Here is a 20,774-nt window from a genome sequence, read left to right on the forward strand (position 1 = left end):
TATGAATTTAAATTCACAAAAATTAAAAATATTAAATATTATCTAAATTAATAAATGATTAATTATAATCAATTAATTAGCAGTTTATTAGTTAAATGAAGAGACATTAGTCCCAAGGGACATGTCTCTCTGATTAGGCATGGCCAGTCACCTCATATTAAAGGAGCACCGCCTCAGCCTTGTAATCATCATTCGAATTTTATCAATTAAATATATATATATATATATATATATATATATATATATATATATATATATATTACATTCAAAAATCATCTGGTGTATTTTAAACAGTTAAATAGCAATTTAGAAATTATATTGCTATCAGTGGTATCGGAGCCATGTTCTGCTGGCCACGCACCACACCCCCCTGTGGGTCGTCGACCCTCCACCTCCATCAACCCCATCCGTTGTGTATAACCCCATTTTTTTCCTAACCCTTCCACGTTATTCTCACCGTTGTTTTTTTTTTTTTCGCTGTGGTCCTCCCGCGTTTTCTATTGTCATTCCTTGTCGGTTTGTGTCCCTACAATATCCCCTACGCCCTGTTCCGTTGTGTTACGTGATCCTCGGCTGGTGGGAACAATAAAACAAAGCCGCAGATAATTAGTTAATGCATCGTGCCTGGCCGCTGTCAATTGACACAATCCGAACGAAAATTCAAAGTGCGTGAGCGGCCACCTAACATCATTTCATCTAGGGTTCAGTGGGTGGTATAAAGATAGAATCAGACACGGTGTTTCAATACCAATGACATCGGTGAATACCAATGGCCCGAGGCATCTTTGCGGTAGTCGAACCATACATTGTAACTCTTCCATTGGTCAGAGTTGTGTTTTGTCCATTGGGTATAACGTTAAAAAGTGGTAAAATAATATACATATACTATATATGTAATAACGTTAACATTACATAGTGGTTATTAAAAAATAAAAATAAAAATCAAATTAGGTCTTCAAGGAAAAAACGAAGCAAAATGGCGAGCAACAATGACGATTTGAAAAAGATTCAAGAGGACATCAGCATGTTGAATAAACGTCTGGATAACATTGAGAAGTCAGTTAGTAAACACGACCAAATGGCCAATGATATCTCTTACTTAAAAAAATTGATGAGCCAGCATTTCAGAGGGACTAATCCACCTCAGCGACAGAGTCCCAAAACTCCAAAAGGTGAAACTTCTCTAGAGCATGAGTTCCTGAGGCATGAGAAGCAGCGAATATCACAAATTCACTTCGAAGGAAGCCAATATTATACTAAATCTTCTAAGAGGAACCATCTTAAAATCAAAAATGAATTACCTAAGTACGATGGTAAGAACTATAAGGGCGTCGTCGTATGGGTAAATAAGATGGACGCCATTTTTTAGCAAACCCTCCACTCGGCGAGCAAGAAAGAGTCATGACTGCATCCAACTACTTAGAAGCAGAAGCATATGATTGGTTTTTGTGGTGGTCGTCTAAATGTATAGGTTGCTCATTCAATTGGCAAAACTTTAAAAACGCCCTGCTAAAAAGGTTTCATGACGAGGAGGAAGATGATGTCTACGAGAGATTCGTTCACCTGAAACAAAAAGGATCAGCGAGTGAATACACTCACGAATGGGTAGTATTAGCAGTAAGGCATGGAGGGTTCTCAAATGAAGAGTTGTTAAAAATCTCTGGTTGTGGCCTTAAATATTACATCCACGAAGAATTAAAATTGCATAAACCCAAAACCATTGAAGAGGCCAAACACGCAACCATAATTATCGAGCGGAAATATAAACTCCACAAGGCACCATATGCTACTAGCGAGAGAACTAATAGCTATTCCAAGGGGAAGTCAGGTAAACCATCATCAGAGAACACTAACAAGTACGTTCCACCACCATTGTGAAATGAAGGAAAACAACAATCTAATGTCAAAAGGAAAAAGGATGGAAAATGTTGGAAGTGCGGATATGAGTATTACGCAAGACACAAATGCGAAACGCAAAAATTGTACAACTACGAAGCCGAACGAGAAGAAGAATCTTCAGAAGACAGCTCTGACGAAGAGGGCAATGAAGAAAATGCAAACCCTAGTCCAGAATCAGAAGAAGATATGCCACGAATTTCTTTAGCAGCCATCACAGGGATAGCTCAACCATAGACACTGAAACTTAAAGGTCACATCAAGAAGCAAAACGTTATCGTTCTAGTAGACTCGGCGAGTACAGACAACTTCGTAGATGTCAATGTTGTGAAAAGACTTAAAATATTTACTTACCGAGTAGCAAATTTAAAAGTTATGGTAGCAAGATGGGAAACATATAGATGGAGTAGGCAAGTGCCATAAAGTTAAGTTGCAATTAAGCGAATACGCAATGGAATCCAGTTTTTATACAGTTCCCTAGGAGGAGTAGATGTCGTTTCAGGGGTACAATGGTTAAGAACGCTACGCACGTATTCAGCAAATCACATAACGCAATTCATTAAATTCAAGTGGGATGGAAGGAAATATAAGTTGTTTGGGTTTCAAGCACTACCAACTCAAGGCATCTCCGCTCAGCAAATGAAGAAACTTAATCGCAACGAAATTTCAGAAATTTCATCCTTGATTCAGAAATACGAGAAGGTTTTTCAAGATCTACCAATGAAGTTACCCCCTGAAAGGCAAATTGAACACATTATTGAAGTCAAACCAGACTCAACACCAGTGAATGTTAAGCCATATTGTTATCCCCATCACCACAAGACAAAAATAGAACGCTTAATACAAGACCTGCTGAAGCATGGAATCATTACGAAAAGTAGAAGTCCATACGTTGCACCCGTAGTATTGCTCGGGAAGAAGGATGAATCCTTCTAATTATGTATAGATTACAGAGGTTTAAACAGAATCACTATTAAACATAAGTTTTTGATTCCATTCATTGATGAAATGCTAGATGAACTACACGGTGCAACATACTTTTCCAAATCAGATCTAAGATCAGGCTACTACCAAATCCGAATAAGGCTAGAAGAAGTCGAAAAGACAACATTCAGAACTCATTAAGGGCATTATGAGTTCAAGGTCATGCCATTTGGATTAACAAATGCACAAGCCACCTTCCAAGAAACCATGAATGAACTCTTTCACCCTATCTCCGGAAGTTTGTATTAGTTTTCTTCGATGATATTATGGTCTACAGTGAGACGTGGAAAGAACATCTCAAGCATCTTGAAGAAGTATTGTTTGTATTGGAGAGAACTAGTTCTACGCCAAGCTATAAAAATGTACGTTTGGGCAAAAGGAAGTGGAATACCTAGGACATGTTATATCCAAGGAAGGAGTCCAAGTGGATCCCAACAAAATCAAGGCAATCAAAGAATGGCCCAAACCCAAGAACGTATCCAAGCTGAAAGGATTTTTAGGTCTAACCGGGTATTACATAAGATTTATAAAAAACTATGCACATTTAACAGCACCCCGGATCAATTTGTTAAAGAAGAATGCTTTTCAGTGGAATGACCAAGCAGACAAGTGTTTTGAGAATTTAAAGGAAGTAATGTCAACCACACCAGTGCTAGCGACTCTTGACTTCTCCAAACCATTTATTCGAATATGATGCTTCTGGATTCAAAATTGGAGCCGTATTAATGCAGGACAACCACCCTATAGCATTTGAGAGCAGGAAGCTTAATAAATGAGAAGGCTTAAAATCAACATACCAAAAGGAGATGCTCGCCATCATACACGCTTTAATGAAGTGGTGCCAATATTTGCTTGGGAGTAAATTTTCAATCCAAACCGACCACAACAGTCTTCAGTTCTTACTTCAGCAAAAGACATTATCAACAGAACAACAGAAGTGGATGGAGAAGTTGTCAACTTTCGACTTAGAAATATTGCACAAGAAAGGAAAGGAGAACATCGTAGCTGATGCACTCTCACGTAAGGATGACGACCACACAACATGTGCCGCCATGATAGTTGTTTCAGAATGGTTGGACGAAATATGAACCGAATATGCCAAGGATGAGGATTGTGACTCCATGATTAAGAATATCAGTCAGTATACCAACTTCGAGTGGAAGAATGACATCTTATGGTACAAGGGTAGAATTTACCTAACACCCGCATCCAAATTTAAGATGAAAATACTAAAAGAGTCTCACAATTCGCCTGCAGTCAGACATGTCGGATTCTACAAGACTTACTACAACATCCGACAATCATTCTATTGGAAGGGTATGAGCAAGTAAATTCATAAATATGTCGCAGAATGTGATATTTGTCGAAGGAACAAGAGCAAAAATGTTCCAGCTCCAGGATTACTACATCCACTACACACTCTGAATCAGAAGTGGGAGGAGATTTCGATGGACTTTATTGAAGGACTACTTGCATCTGACAGGAAGGATAAAATATTTGTAGTAGTCGACAGGCTCACTAAATATGCCCACTTTATGGCTATTAAAAACACTGACACAACTAAATAAATCATTGATATGTTTTGTAAAAATATTTACAAACTACACGGTTTTCCTAAGGTCATCGTCAGCGATAGAGATGTAACGTTTAAAGGCAAATTTTGGAAGGAATTCTAGCACCAAGCAGGAATATCCCTCAACATGAGTTCAGCCTATCACCCCCAAACAAATGGGCAAACCAAAATCGTTAATAAATAATTGGAAACATATCTTCGTTGTTCCGTTACAGATAAACAAAACAGATGGACCTAGTGGCTACACCTGGCAGAATGGTGGTATAATACCACGTACCACACTTCAACTAAAATGACACCTTTCCAAGCCTTATATGGTTACGAGCCACCTAGGTGGAAATACTTTGCACTCCTTGATTCCAGGGTACCAGTAGTTAAAGACCACTTAGGAGAAAGTCAAAGGATCATCAACTTACTAAAAGAAAATCTAACCATGGCTCGTAATAGAATGAAACAACAAGCCAACCAACACCACTCTGAAAGAGAGTTCGAGGAGGGAGATTGGGTCTTTGTTAGACTCCAACCTTATAAGAAACTATCACTAAAATAGCAAGGGAAGAATAAATTATCACCTAAATATTATGGGTCGTATCAGATAATCAAAAAAATAAGTAGCATAGCTTATGGCTTAAAGTTACCTGATAATTGTCGAATCCATAAAACCTTTCATGTATCAAGTCTCAAGAGAGTATTAGGGCAAAACCAAACAGCACAAATAGAAATACCAAAGACCGATGAAGGAAGAATAGTCCTCGAACCTGAAGGTATACTCGCTACCCAAGAAAAAGTTTTATGGTCCAAGACAATAAAGGAATCCCTCATCAAATAGAAGAGGTTACAGAGGAAGACTCGTCTTGGGAATCATAATGTTTTCTTCATCAACACCCAAACCTATCTATGCTTTGAGGACAAAGCATCTTAAGGGGAGGGCAATGTTATGAATTTAAATTCATAAAAATTATAAAATATTAAATATTATCTAAATTAATAAATGACTAATTATAATCAATTAATTAGCAATTTATTAGTTAAATGAAGAGACATTAGTCCCAAGGGACATGTCTCTCTGATTAGGCATGGCCAGTCAACTCCTAATAAAGGAGCACCACCTCAACTTTGTAATCATCATTCGAATTTTATCAATTAAATATATATATTACATTCAGAAACCATCTGGTGTATTTTTAACAGTTAAATAGCAATTTAGAAATTATATTGCTAATAGTGCCCTAGAAAAAAAGCATAAACACCCAATTACATAATGAAAAATCATACCTTCAAGATTGGATGGCCCACCTTCAAACATAAGATCTCGACAAATGGGCGAGGGGGCATATGACTGGCTCTGAGAGCAGAGACATATGACACAACATCAGCTACACTAGTGGCTAGCAAGGGGATGTCGGTTGTCGGGTGAAGACAAATCTAGGAGAAAAATTCTCCTACAGGGTCACCAACTGATGGTGGGTAACAGTATCTCAACAAGCAAAGAAGGCACACTATCATTTATACTATAACACCTATCATTCACTTGGCAAGGTACTCCAAAACTGGGATTCTTAAAGGCAAAGTGATGCCCAACTTGGTCTCCACATGTGTGTTAGTTTCAAGCAAGTGAAGCCTAGTGATTTCCATTCTACTTTCAATTACACAAGCACAGGCCTTCACTCCATCGTGAAATATGCCTAAAAGATAATATCAAACAATAGTGTAGAATTCGTAAAATTATGGCCACAAAGAGTACATACCCATTCCTGACAACCACCACTATTTTATTCTTACTCTTAGGGATTTGTTTCACAAATTATAACCAATGCTTTTAGTATTCAGCTTCCTTCATGTTTTCTTCACTCTATGGTGATCTCATTCAACTATTTGGCTCTTTCACTCCATGGTGAGTCTTTTATATTTTTCTTCAAAACCAAAAATGCAAAAAGAGGAGGTAATTAAAAAGACAGATAGTTCATTGTCCATAATCAAAGAAACTTCAAAAAACCAACGGAATAGTAAGAACATAGAAATCTCTCAACATGCAACTACCATCCAAAAAATTTGTCGCCAACGTCAAATCTCTAGTCATGAAATTTGTGCAGCTTCAATATTGCTAATATAAATGCTCCAAAGGCTCGTGGGTGGTAGCACAATTGGCAAAAAGCATGTTGGCAAGCCCTTGTGTATCCAAGTGATCGGAAGTCCAATCCCCCTGGACATGTCTCACCAGCTAAACTTTAAAAAAAATGAATGCTCCAAAGGTTAAAAAATGGCAATGAAAGATTTTTTATTCTCTTCCATGCTCAAGAGACCAAAATCAACCTTGCTCTTGTTTCTAAACGAAATAACATAAAGAAAACCACATAGGGCATATTTAAGAAGAAAATGTAGAGTTTCATTTTTTTAATTTTTTCTTTTTGGTTGCTATTTTATTTTTTGTTAGTTTTCCTACTAGGTTAGGCTTTTTTATGCCCATACAAGCCTATTTTGGCACATGTATGTGACCCAACTAGTCACGGAAAATTTGGCATCTCACTATTTGTTTATCTATCGAGACACTACCCAACAAGTCGAGCATGTATTTAACGTGTCACTTCTTCATAAAGGGTGTTTGGATGCTCCTCAACATGCATGATCATTGCAAGAGAATTTCCATATTTAGTGAAGAAACTAACTGGGAATGTCGGGAGAACATTTATTAAGTCATTCATAGTTGAATGGTGACATTTTGTACCTATCCACAAGGCTCCACGAAATGTGGCAACCTCTAGCACACAGTATCGAGGGAGGGGGGGCACGTAAGCTCTAATACTACCTCAGTATAAGAGATATATTGTTTCTGAAGTTTGTGTATTTTATGGTTGATAACCTTTTGCACAAACTACGAAATTATAAAAATAAATGTCCATTCAACATTGACATCTCTTAATCAATTCCAACTTCACATAATTCTCAAGCCAAATTTCACTCAATGCTCCCCACATATGAGTCCCTAGAATACATTGCAACATACATTAATGACATGGTCTTAGTAACTATCATTTTAGCTATATTGAAACAAGATTTAGATTAAATTTTGTTTGTAGGGAAATATAACATCACATGATTATATGACTCTAATTATCCTTCAGTGTTAATATGAAGAAATCATTTTTTTCTCTAGTGATATGAGGTGATTGAAGTTAAAAAACTTGCGAGGAAAAAAAAGAGATAGAATATAACAAGAGAAAAAGAAACAACAATAAATGTGGTGTAAAGGCCCCAAGCATTATCCACCTCTAAAGACAATATTAAATAATAAATACCTTCACATCTTGTAAATCAATATTGACAAACTGTGTCAATTTGTCATTTAACTTGCGTTCGACCTGAAAACCAAAAAGTATAAAGTGATTATAAAAACAAAGTTACTACTTTTCCTTTAAAAAAATAATTGAAATTTTTAAAATACTTGAGAAAACTATAATTGAAATAAGTTATAACAATATTCAAAGGTCACTTTAGATGGGAAAAAAATTTAGATGTACACAAAGGAAGGATTTTAATCAACAACTTGGTACTAAATTAGAGTAGAGTGTTAACACATATCGTCTAGGCAATTTCTACATAAAAAAAATTCAATAAAATATTTCAATTTATAATTTTATCATGTTCTATTATGTGTGTTCCTCTATCTATGGAAAAAGTGAAGTGAGCAATGCTAAGATACAAGGTCAAAACAAACATTGATTACAACCATTAAATATAGTTTAGTTAAGGAGGCAGTTAAATACCTTGTTACTTGATCTATAAAACAAGCTTATGGTGATGCATTCAATCATTCCATAAATAATCAATACATGATTTGTATGTCTCTTGCTCCCTGATGCTTATAATCATACATCTCTAAAATCAAAACATGAGTGATAAGAAAGCATGTACCTATGATTAATGCCCACAAAAGACCAAAATAGGTCAAAGGGGCAGGAATAATGCAAGAATGAACAGCTAATCAGCGGGGTGCATGAATCATCAACAAAAAGGAGATAAATGAACACAATATAACAGAACAAAATAGTTTGATCGTGTAATTACTTTTCTCTAAGGATTTTTGGAATATGGGTGTGCGACTTGTTGAAATCGATCCATATTTATAGTACAGAAGACCGATCTGTTATCTTCATCAAGATGGTCCTACCTCGTTGGATATTTCATTTCTAGAATATTGAATCTCTAGAGCACGAGGTCTATCATAGATATGTTCCGGAAGATCTGAACTATGGTTTGTACCTATCATTTCCTCGTCGCCAGACTTCCAATAAAGAAATTGAAAGAGGTATTTCCTATAATAAATCGAAGGATCTATCCCCTCTCATAATTACCAAAAAGGATGTACCCTAAGAAGTCAACAAAAGACAAACAAGACATATAGAAGTTAGAACTACAAATGGGGAAAACATGTTGCAAGGGTAAGCTAGACATATCTATCATTGAAATCAGTTGTGCAAATGTCAACACCAAGTCCCTACTAAATAATCCCCTCAAGCGGCATGCATTCATTCTCAATAGTATAAAAAAATGCTCCTAGTACTAGTCATTGTATATTGTAACTCACCCCCTTGACTAACCGGAGGTGGCTACTAGGTTACACGGCTCTCGTTGCATGGTTAGAAGAATGGGGTAATTTTATTTTTATTTTTGGTTAAATTGGATTGTAGGTTGCCTGGAGAACAGAACAGACAATAGGAAGAGCGTTTTACTTCAGGAAACTTAGCACTCATTGAGAAGATCACTACATGGATTCTGAGAACCTGTCTGCTGATCTGCAATATCCAATTGCAGTTCTGAATTCTTTTCTCACTGTTTTGATACTTTAGTTTGCAGATCTTCAGAATTTCAATTAGCAAGATTACCTTAGGGACACCCCCCTTCAGATTAGCAAGCTCTAATCCAAAAGTGAAATGGATTGTGCCCATGGCAGGTGCAGCTTCTCTAAGTTGATCATCCAAAATTCCTTGAGACTAACCCCTCAAAGAAATTCTGAGCGATAGCAAGAGATCCACAACAATTAAGGAATGCCAACATTGACCAAGAATCCAGTATATAAAAGTTTCAAACTACAACCAAGCACATCAAGTTTCAGCAGCAGTTTATCGAAGAAAAGGTCTTTGATGGCTAGATTGAGTTGGTATATGGAAGTCTGTCCCATATAGAACAAAAGTACAACAATTTCACTAAACCTCAGGGAAAAGTTCGAAAGGTTTAGAAACAGGCTTGGTGTGTCAGTTAACATGTATCTGTGTTACTGTTTATTGCATTTACCGAAGTCCACAAGATGACAAGATAAGCCGTGAGCAAATCCATGTCATCCTTTTGGTAGATGTTAAAATTGGCAACTAGGGCCAAACTCCATATGGGTCTACTTATTTATGGCAGCTGATATTTTTCTTGGATTCCTCTTGTCAAGAGGTGTAGGATAGATCTAAAGATCATCCGATTCCGACATGTATTCATGGAGATATGAATTTATTTGTGTTATGGGACAATTCGTCAAGGTCGGCCAGCAACCAAACTTCCCCCACTTATCCTCCACGTTTTAGTATAAATAGAAGAGGACTTTAAGTCATTTGTCACACACACTCACTCTTGATTTCTCTTCATTCTGTTTTGGGTTTGATGAAGATGAGATCTAGAGGGAGTGCCCTAGGTGATACGCTGCCCTAATAGGAGATGCCCTAGAAGCTGTGATGAAGAAGGCTCTATGCTGTCATGGACAAGGCTCTACGCTGCCCTAAAAGCGGTCATGGAATCACAGCAAGGATTGGCCAAAAACGCAGGTCTATGACTGACATCTAGACGCTGATTTAGGAGGGTCATATTATGACTTGCCGCAGAGAATAGGAAGGCTTATGACTGTATAATGGAGGCCTAAAAGACAGGCCTTAATGCTGTGAAAGAAGGCTCAGTGCAGGCTTGAATAAGGGCACCTATGTCCACTCCAATACGCTGTCCTATACGCAGCAAGAAGAGGGACTTCACTGTCCCTAACACAGTGATGGAAGGAGGTTAAACGCAGGTCCTATCTGCTGACCTTATTCCACTCATACGCTGGAAAGAACACAGCCCTAACGCTGGCCTATCAAACTGTTCTAAGCCGCAGTTTAAAGAGGGTTTTATGTGCATTAATCCGCTGTTCTAAAGAGCCCAAATTGCTGACCCTTATACACAGTCAAAGTCTCCTATACGTTGGCAGAAAAAGCTCTTATACGCAGCAAGCAGAAGGAGCCCTTGGTAGTGGAACTTCCAGCATGGAAGAAAAGGACTATCATTGTTCAGAAGTTGTCATGGAGGAAGACTTATTACGCAGCCATTACCTGCTGTTAAGAGAGGCCCATTAGTCTGGGCATATTGGTGATGAGCTTGATTTGAAGGGTTGCTACAGCTAGCTGCTTTGCTAGGCTGCAAGACATGGCAAGCAGCTAAGGCTGTCCCATGATAGTATTGCAAAGTACAGCACAGTGATGATGGAAATGGTGTGATAGGTGACAGCGTGATGTGGGCAACACGGTGCAGCATAGTGCACAGTGACAGTGGTGCAGCATAGTGATGCATAGTGCAGCATAGTGATGCATAGTGCAGCATGATGAATGGTGCAGCATAGTGCATAGTAACAGTGGTGCAGCACAGTGATGATGGGCATCGATGTATAGCATCAGCATGATGTATTGCAGTATACATAGTGCAGCATGAAGGATGCAGCATAATGATAGATGCAGCATAGTAATGATTGGGTGCAGCACAGTGACGGGTGCAGCATGATGATGAGGTGCAGCACAGTGATGGGTGCAGCATGGCGATGGAGTCACGTTGTAGGATCAGTTGAAGCAGTATGTCTTCACCTGAGTTCAGATCAGCTACCTCATTATGTTATCTTCATGGTGAAGATCTATGCTCTTATCTTGTCAAGTCAAAGTGTTGACTTCTGATGTATATGTACTATCTCTCTCTCTGCTGAACTATTGAAGAACATTGGAAGAATTGATCAAGGGTTCCCCACATTGGGGTTTGTCCCTGGCTAGTGCCACATCTTGTGTCCTCTTGTCTTGGCTTGTTTTATGATGTTTATGTTTATGTTCTATCTGCATTTTACTATCATGCTAAATGTGATTGCTAAACTGGAATTGATATTGAGCTAATATGGAAAATTGAAGTAAATTGCACTGAGCATAGAACATACCTAAAATTAACATGGTATCAGAGCTGAGGTGAAGACAAAGCCCAAGCAACAGTGAAAGAGCAATCACGAAAGACAGTTGGAAAGGACAAAAGGCTCAATGGGTTCCTCATCCCTATTCAAATTCACCAAGGGTGAAGTCAAATCAAAGAAGATTATCAGAGTGGCGCAGTGGAAGCATCTGATGGCCTACCTAAAGATCACTTCAATGGGAAGTCCGGATCTAAGGGTTAAAGGAAAGGCAGATGCCTTGCTTGCAATGAGTTTGGCCATTATGCGAAGGCATGTCCGAATAGAAAGGACACATCACTTGATGATGATAAGATGATAACAATCATTCCAGGGGCATCTTCAATGATCGAAGGAATGATAGGTACCACGACAAAGGAAAAGGGAATGCAGGTCATCAAGGAAATGGCCGACTCTTCAAGAAAGCAAGGATCTCCAGTTATGAAGAATCAAATGTTGTTTCTGATAAGCTAAAGGAGTATTATCTTAGATTGGCCCTCTCCACTACTTCTCCTCCAGACTCTTTGGGAATCTGGCTTATTGATAGTAGTGCTTCAAGGCACTTCATCCGATAGAAGGAAACTCTCTCTAATTTGATAGAGAAGGATACAATTTAGGAAATTATTCTTGGAGACAATGCCACCTCTCCGGAAAGGGTGTAGGGAATGCTACCCTTATATTGAATGAAGGTAGCATGATTCATTTACAAGAATCTCTTTATGTACTTGATCGCAAGAAGAACCTGGTCTCCATTTCAGCAATGGAAGTCAAAGGTTTCAAGGTGGCATTCATCAATGAAAAGGTACGTGTTTGAAAAAAATAATTTTCAAGATGCTTTTACTCTTGGGTTCAGGGTTGGCAATTTGTATCAAGTTGCAGGAAGTCCATTGGGGACCATGTCAGTTGACACATCTCTTCTATAGCACTGGAGGTATGCTTATTATGGGGCCCTACCCGATGTGAGTTAGATGGTGACAGGGATGCCTGAATTCAAGAAGAGCATGTAGGTACATGTCCGAGATGTACCGAAGGAAATATTACAAGGGGACCATTCCCCTCATGTAATAGCAAGACCTCAGATGTGGAACAACCTGAGGTGTTTGAGATTCATGATTGGGAATCTCAAGTATGCAGGTGGAAGAAAGCTCTCTATGTTTTAGAGCAAACACCTTGAGCTTGATATGAGAGGATTGATAGTTGTCCGATGAACCTAAGATTCACTAGGAGTGAAGTCGATCCAAACCACTGCTTGAAGGTGTTGGATGATAGACCTCTCATATTGGAACCTTATGAGGATGACCTCTTTCTGACAGGTGCAGACCCTCTCATTTGCAAAAGTAAGGAGTTGGATTCTGGATTTGGAATGATGGAGTGCAAGCCCGTGACTACCTCGATGGAGCTTAACTTTCAGAAGTTATGTGGTAATGATGTCGGACCTGATTTGGGAAATGCCTCTGAGTTCCATAAACTCATTCTAGCATTAATGTTCTTGGTGAACTCCCATTCGGATATATGTTTTGCATTTAGCATGTTGAGCTCATATATGGTTGAGCCTCACTGGATTGGCGCCAAGAATCTTCTGAGGTATCTTCGGGGCACAATCTCTCATGGATTGAGATACACTGTCGGAAATATGAAGCTGCATGATTATTCGAATGTTGTCTGGGCAAACAGTGTGGAGGATCGCAAGAGCACTTCAAGGTGTTGGTTCTCTTTGGGTTCTACTTTGATATCCTGGATGAGCAGGAAGCAGAAGTGGGTTGCCTTGAGCACCGATGAGGCCAAATAGATAGTTGCGAGTATGACCTCATGTGAAGCTGCCTGGTTGTGGAAGCTTTTCGGTGAGTTGTTTGGACATGCATTGGATACCATCATGATCTTCTGTGACAACCAGAGGGGGATTCGATTGTTGAAGAATCCCGTATTCTATGACCGCTCCAAGCATACAGACATCAAGTACCACTTTATCTAGGATATGGTACAATAGGGAGGAAGAAGGCTCCATCACTTTAGGACTGATGTGCAGGTTGCCGATACTCAGACGAAGCCCCTGGGAAAGGTCAAATTCTTGACTTTCCGAGAACGACTAGGAGTCGTGGAGAGACTCACTCCTGAAGGTCCTGTATGATATGGACTTTGAGCTCTGGGAGCTCCAGGGAGCTTGGGGGTACTTCTTGAAGCGATGAGCAACCATAGCGTGAGTGGTTCAGTCTTCCCCTAGTGGTCTTCTATGTAGGCAGGATGAGTGGTTCATTCTTCTCCTGCCGAGATACAATCATAGGGTGAGTGGTTCAGCCTTCCCCTACTGATTTGTTGTGTACAGGGTGAGTGGTTCAACCTTCCCCTGGGATACCCCTGGCAATATGTAGGCAGGATGAGTGGTTCATCCTTCTCTTGCTTGAGACATCCTTCCCATGCAGTATGGGACTTATGGGAAGTACCTCTCATCTAGCCAATGAGTAGGGAAATGAGGAGAGGGACCATAGTAGTAACGATGGACGCATCGTGTAACTACCGTACTCCCTATGCCAGGATGATATTGATCTAGGATCAATTGGAACTAACTTCAGGTCGGTAAGAGTGATATAACTCTCTCTTTTGGAACTGATTTCAGATCAGTAAGAGTGGTATGATACACTCTCTTTTTTGGAACTGATTCCGGATCAATAAGAGTGGTATGAGACACTCTCTTTTATATGGAACTAACTTCAGGTCAGTAGAGGATGGTATGATACATTCTCGATCACCTCTTCTTCTTCTTAGTTCAGCAAAGCAGTGCAGGGCGTTGATGGCAGAGACAGTATAGTGTCGTAAATGGATTAGCTGATGGAGTTCTCCCTAGTTGAGAGGGACTGTTAAAATTTGCAACTAGTGCCAAACTCCATATGGGTCTACTTATTTATGGCAGCTGATATTTTTCTTGCATTCCTCTCGTCGAGAGGTGTAGGATAGATCTAAAGATCATCTGATTCCGACATGCATTCATGGAGATATGAATTTATTTGTGTTATGGGACAATTCGTCAAGGTCAGCCAGCAACCAAATTGCCCCCACTTATCCTCCACGTTTTAGTATAAATAGAAGAGGACTTTAAGTCATTTGTCACACACACTCACTCTTGTGATCTCTCTTCATTCTGTTTTGGGTTTGATGAAGATGAGATCTAGAAAGAGTGCCCTAGGTGATACGTTTCCCTAATAGGAGGTGCCCTATAAGCTGTGATGAAGAAGTCTCTACGTTGTCATGGACAAGGCTCTACACTGCCCGAAATGCAGTGATGGAATCACAGCAAGGATTGGGCAAAAACGCAAGTCTATCACTGACATCTAGACGTTGATTTAGGAGGGCCATATTATGCCTAGCCGCAAAGTATAGGAGGTCTTGTGATTGTATAATGGAGGCCTAAAAGGTAGGCCCTAACGCCGTGTAAGAAGGCTCAATGCAGGCTTGAATAAGGGCACCTATGTCCACCCCAATACGTTGTCCTATACGTAGCAAGAAGAGGGACTTCGCTGTCCCTAACACAGTGATGGAAGGAGGTTAAATGCAGGTCATATCTGCTGAACTTATTCCACTCATATGCCGGAAAGAACACAGCCCTAACGTTGGCCTATCAAACTGTTCTAAGCCGCAATTTAAACATGGTTTTATGTGCACTAATCCGCTATTCTAAAGAGCCCAAATTGCTAACCCTTATACACAGTCAAAGACTCTTATACGTTGGCAGAAAAAGCTCTTATACGCAACAAGCAAAAGGAGCCCTTAGTAGTGGAACTTCCAGCGTGAAAAAGGACTATCATTGTTTAGAAGTTGTCATGGAGGAAGACTTATTACGCAGCCATTACCTGCGGTTAAGAGAGGCCCATTAGCCTAGGCATATTGGTGATGAGCTTGATTTGAAGGGTTGCTACAGCTAGCTGCTTTGCTAGGCTGCAAGTCATGGCAAGCAGCTAAGGCTGTCCCATGACAGTATTGCAGTGTACATAGCAGTGATGATGGACATGGTGTGATAGGTGATAGCATGATGTGGGCGACATGGTGCAGAAGGGTGCAACATAGTGCACAGTGACAGTGGTGTAGCATAGTTATGCATAGTGCAGCATGATGAATGGTGTAGCATAGTGCATACTAACAGTGGTGCCGCATAATGATGTGATAGGTGACAGTAAGGATGGGTGCATGATGGTGCAGCACAGTGATGATGAGCATGGATGTATAGCAGCAACATGATGTATTGCAGTATACATAGTGCAGCATGAAGGATGCAACATAATGATAGATGCAGCATGGTAATGATTGGGTGCAGCTCTGTGATGGGAGCAGCACAGTGATTGGGTGCAACATGATGATGAGGTGCAGCATGCTAATGAGGTGCAGCATGATGATGAGGTGCAGCATGCTAATGAGGTGCAGCACGCTGATGAGGTCACCTTGTAGCATCAGTTGAAGCAGTATGTCTTCACCTGAGTTCAGATCAACTACCTCATTATGTTACCTTCATTGTGAAGATCTTTGCTCTTATCTTGTCAAGTCAAAGTGTTGACTTCTGATGTATATGTACTATCTCTCTCTCTGCTGAACTATTGAAGAACATAAGAAAAATTGATCAAGGGTTTCCCCACATTTGGGTTTGTCCCTGGGTGGCGCCACATCTTGTGTCCTCTTGTCTTGGCTTGTTTTCTAATGTTTATGTTTATGTTCTATGTGCATTTTACTATCATGCTAAATGTGATTGCTAAACTAGAATTGGTATTGAGCTAATATGGAAAATTGAAGTAAATTGTGCTAAGCATATAACATACCTAAAATTAACAGTAGACCATGACTCTTTTTTTTTGTTCTCACATTCATGACTTTATACGATCGTCAATGTTGAGAAACATGCCGTAAGGAAATGCACAGTAAATAGCAAACTTCCTTTGACATAGGTATTATGTCTCAAGGATATCTATAGCCCAAAATGTCTCAGAGACTCATACTTGAATTCATCCCTTTGAAACCCATGCCATATCATATATTTGAAGCAGACCACAATGATCAGGGCGACAGCTTAACACTTCGATAATCTCACCTATGAGCGAATGTTTTGTCGGCAATGAAGAGCATGCTTCACTCACTACATTTTTCATTTAGTGTTCTTCATACATGTGAGGAAGTTACACTAGTGTCATATGTTGATTTTTAATGTATCTTGGACAAGTGGTTTCCCATGGGTTAGTCTCTACCTAGGGACAAGTGTCCAAAATAATTATTTTCCTAAGTATGACTTTATAAAGTGAAAGTGACTTTATAAGTGGTAAAGTCAATGTTCAATTATAAAGTGAAAAGTGATTTTAGACATAAAGTACAATGTGGGTACTTTATTTAATGGGTGAGTTAAAAAATAGAAAGTGATAATTAAATGCACATTAATTCTCATCCCTTGATCTAAATGAATCTAAGCCATTAGATCTTAGGGTTGCCCAAAAGTCATTTAGGGAAACAAAAAGGGGAAAAGAAAAAAGAGATTGCATTCATTCTTCATGAACGGATTGGAGAAAGTAGGTTGAGAGCTGGAGAAAGGTTCTCAAGGAGAAATTTGTTGCAGCAATCTGCAGTGATTTCTAGGAAAAGATGGGCACAGAAATCAAGGTATAGAAGACAGTGGAAAGTACAGTCCGAATAGCATTTAATGTTGTGAGATGCAAGTTGTTCGAGAGAAGTTTTTGAGAAAAAAATAAATAAATATTTGAAAAATTCGTACAATCTATACAGCGGTATCAAAATCCATACAATCCGTACAGTACAGTCCATATACGTACAGTACATATTTTCAACTTCAAGTGGGCATGGAAATCGAGAGAAAGTGGGCACGGTTTTCAAGGAGTTTTGGGCTAAAGAGATAAGTTGTATTTGGTTGTTTTGTTTTGTCTACAAATGTATTTTTCTTGAATTTGAAAGATAAATAAATTTGAAGAGCTCTCTAACAGGTTTTCCCCATAGAAGATTGAAGGGGTTTTGCCTGGTTCCAAGTTAACCAAAAATCTGTGTATTTTTATGTGTGTTGTTGGTCTATTTATGTCCATATTTATTTTCAGCATGTGTTGACAGTCCCATGTGTTTTAATCTAAAAATTTCATTTCCAGAATTCTATGTGTTGAATGTATGTCTATGGGAAAGGGCATTTAACTGAATGGAAGTGATAAGGTGAAATTAAAACCGGGTTGGGATTGCAGGAAACTTTTTAGTCATCAAATTTCAACATGGTATCAAAGCTACAGACTCAAAATTGCAATTTGAACAATAGACAGCAATTTGGGACAGCAAACAATGTTTTGGCCAACAAACTGAATTTTTAGACAGCAAACTAATATTTTTGGACATTCAGGTGAAATTTCACACAGACTGAACTTTTGGGATAGTAAGGTGTGCTAGAAGGTTCATTTCTTTGTTGATTTGGGTTAGCATAGGATGTGCTCTAGCCACGAAAATTGGTGGAGAGGCTAAAGCACATGAGATCTCCAATACCCAGAAATGGTTTGGGCAGATTCTAAGCAGTTTGAAAGATATTAAAATAATTAATATTTTGAATGGAGTCCCTAAAAGTCTAAACTTATGGAAAATAAAATATTAATATGAATTAATATAAAATTGTGTTAGAAGGGTCCAAAAGTCATGGATCAAGCCAGAGTTAATCTTAGCCGTTGATTAGGGACTTAATCTCGATCGTTCAATTATGAACGAGAAAAGTATAAGAGGAGGCTTGAGGGTCACTTGGAGAACACACCGAGTTGATCAAGATTTCGACTTTCTGGGGTTGGGTTTGCCTAGGAAGTCGAGAGTGATCACAGTTGCAACTGAGGAAGTCGAGAGTGGTCACAGTTGCAGCTGAGGGGCAATAAATACAGAAGCAGAGAGGCAGAGATAGCACCAAGAGGATCAGCACAGTGGCCGAGAGTGAGGGACACAGAACCAGCCAGGGGTTCACGCAGAGCCAGCCAGGAGCTGCACAGTGCCTCAAAGGGCCAGCGTGGGTGATGCAGAGGGCCAGAGGGCTGACGCAGTGCCTCCAGAGGCTGACGCAGGCCAAGCCAAAGTGACGTTGGGCAAACATTGGGCCAGAAAGGGCTAACGTTGGTTGTTTCGTGGGGCAGATTGGAGCTGTGAAGCTGCCGGAGTGATTATTCGAGGTTTTAGCCAAAACATCTGTCTCTGACTAAGAGGTACTACTACTGAGAGTATTCTTTGTTGGGTGAGCCGGTTTTGGCACCCAGATTGTATTCAGAAACTGCATAATAATAAAACCCTCAAATAGTTGCACCAATTTTCCTGCATTGGGTTTTTCCGGGGACATTTGTCCAAAAACAACGGTGTCACTTGTGTGCTTGTTTTGTTTCCTTTTGTTTCCGGGGACATTGGATCGCATTTCTGAACGGACTTATAGAGGAGGGGTATGTTAAGCAGCCACAAGGCTTTGAGGTACTTGGGCGCGAGATCCATGTATGTCGGTTGAGGCAAGCACACCACGAACTTAAGCAAGCTCCAAGAGCTTGGTATTCGAGGATTGATACTTACTTGCAGCAAATGGGTTTCACGAAGAGTGATGCAGATCTGAAACTATACTACATTGTTGTAGGCGATGATCTACTCATTCTTGTGTTATATGTTGATGACTTGTTCATTACTGGGGCAGAGAGACTGATTAGTGGTTGCAAGGAGGATCTTGCTATGGAGTTCGAGATGAAAGACATTGGGCTGATGCATTACTTTTTGGGGCTTGAGGTGTGGTAGGAGGAGAGGCATATCTTTCTGGGGCAAGGGTAGTATGTTGTGGATGTGTTGAGTATATTTCACATGGCAAACTGTAGACCCATGTCTATACGTATGATCACCAACTGGAAGAAGCTTCAAGTTTCAGATTCTAGTTTGGTGGATCCCACATTGTATAGGCAGCTTATTGGGTCCTTGATGTATCTGGTCAACACTAGGCCAGATATATGCTTTGCAGTGAACACACTTATCCAGTTCATGATTGAGCCCAAGAGGGTGCACTGTGTAGTTGCAAAGCACATTTTTCGCTACGTGCAAGGGACTGTTGATTATGGTCTGGACTACAGGCGGGGATATGGAGTGACATTAGCAAGTTACACAGATTCAGATTGGGCAGGGTGTTGCTCCAGAGTGGGTTCAATAGTTGTGTCGTGGTTCAGTCGAAAGCAAAAGTCAGTGGCTTTGAGCTCTTCTGAGGCTGGGTATATCGCTGCTAGCCAGGTTAGTTGTGAGGCCATTTGGTTTCGCAAATTGTTGTATGGCCTATTTGATCAGAAGTTGAGACCGACGGTTATTCTCTGTGATAATCAGAGTTGCATTAAACTCACGGAGAATCTAGTGTTTCATGACAAGTCAAAACACATTGACATCAGATATCATTTCATCAGAGACTATGTTCAGAAGGGGGCAGTGAAGCTAGAATACATATCGACATATGAGCAGGTGGCCGATGTTCTCACGAAGTCCTTGCCAAGAGGCAAGCATGTCTATTTTAGGGACAAGATGGGTGTGGTGAGAAACACTTTCCTCGATAAGAGAGAGTGTTGATTTTTAATGTACCTTGGACAAGTGGTTTCCCATGGGTTAGTATCTACCTAGGGATAAGTGTCCAAAATAATTATTTTCCTAAGTATGACTTTATATAGTGAAAGTGACTTTATAAGTGGTAAAGTCAATGTTAAATTCAATGTTACCAGACTCAGAAACGGCAATAAATCGGCAAGGCAAAAGAGCAAAGAGTTCTAATCGGATCGGGAAAAAATAGGCAAAAAATCACTGAATTCATTAAATAAAAATATACACATATATTGAATTAAAAAAAAAAAAAAAACATTTTTCATTAATATTTGGTAAAGGCATGTCCAAACAATGCATAATATCAATAGATGTCCAAAATATCATGAATGAATAAGTATCTCATATATGTTATGAGTCCAAACATGATCCAAAGTACTGAGTCTTGACTCTTGAGTCCTAACTAAGAGTCGAAGACTATTAAGAGTGAGAACTAGAAGCGATTCCTCCCACTCCTTCGCTTTCTTGACTCTCAAAGTTCTCCAAGTCATGAAGGCTTAAAAG

General features: G+C 39.5%; 1 protein-coding gene across 2 annotated transcripts in view; it reads right to left on the reverse strand.

Moving 5' to 3' along the window:
• Positions 1 to 20,774, reverse strand: part of SFC (ARF GTPase-activating protein) — a 332,752-nt gene that overhangs the window by 171,551 nt on the left and 140,427 nt on the right. For both annotated transcript variants that reach the window (XM_089403430.1, XM_089403429.1), the window contains exon 5: positions 7,750 to 7,812. In XM_089403430.1, coding sequence (XP_089259556.1) covers positions 7,750 to 7,812 — 63 coding nt within the window. The remainder of the gene's footprint in view (positions 1 to 7,749; positions 7,813 to 20,774) is intronic.

Source organism: Pinus tabuliformis, chromosome 2_1 (assembly GCF_031772625.1).
Source record: "Pinus tabuliformis cultivar Carrire ecotype Pingquan chromosome 2_1, CPIR1, whole genome shotgun sequence".
In the NCBI taxonomy this organism is placed as follows: Eukaryota; Viridiplantae; Streptophyta; class Pinopsida; order Pinales; family Pinaceae; genus Pinus; species Pinus tabuliformis.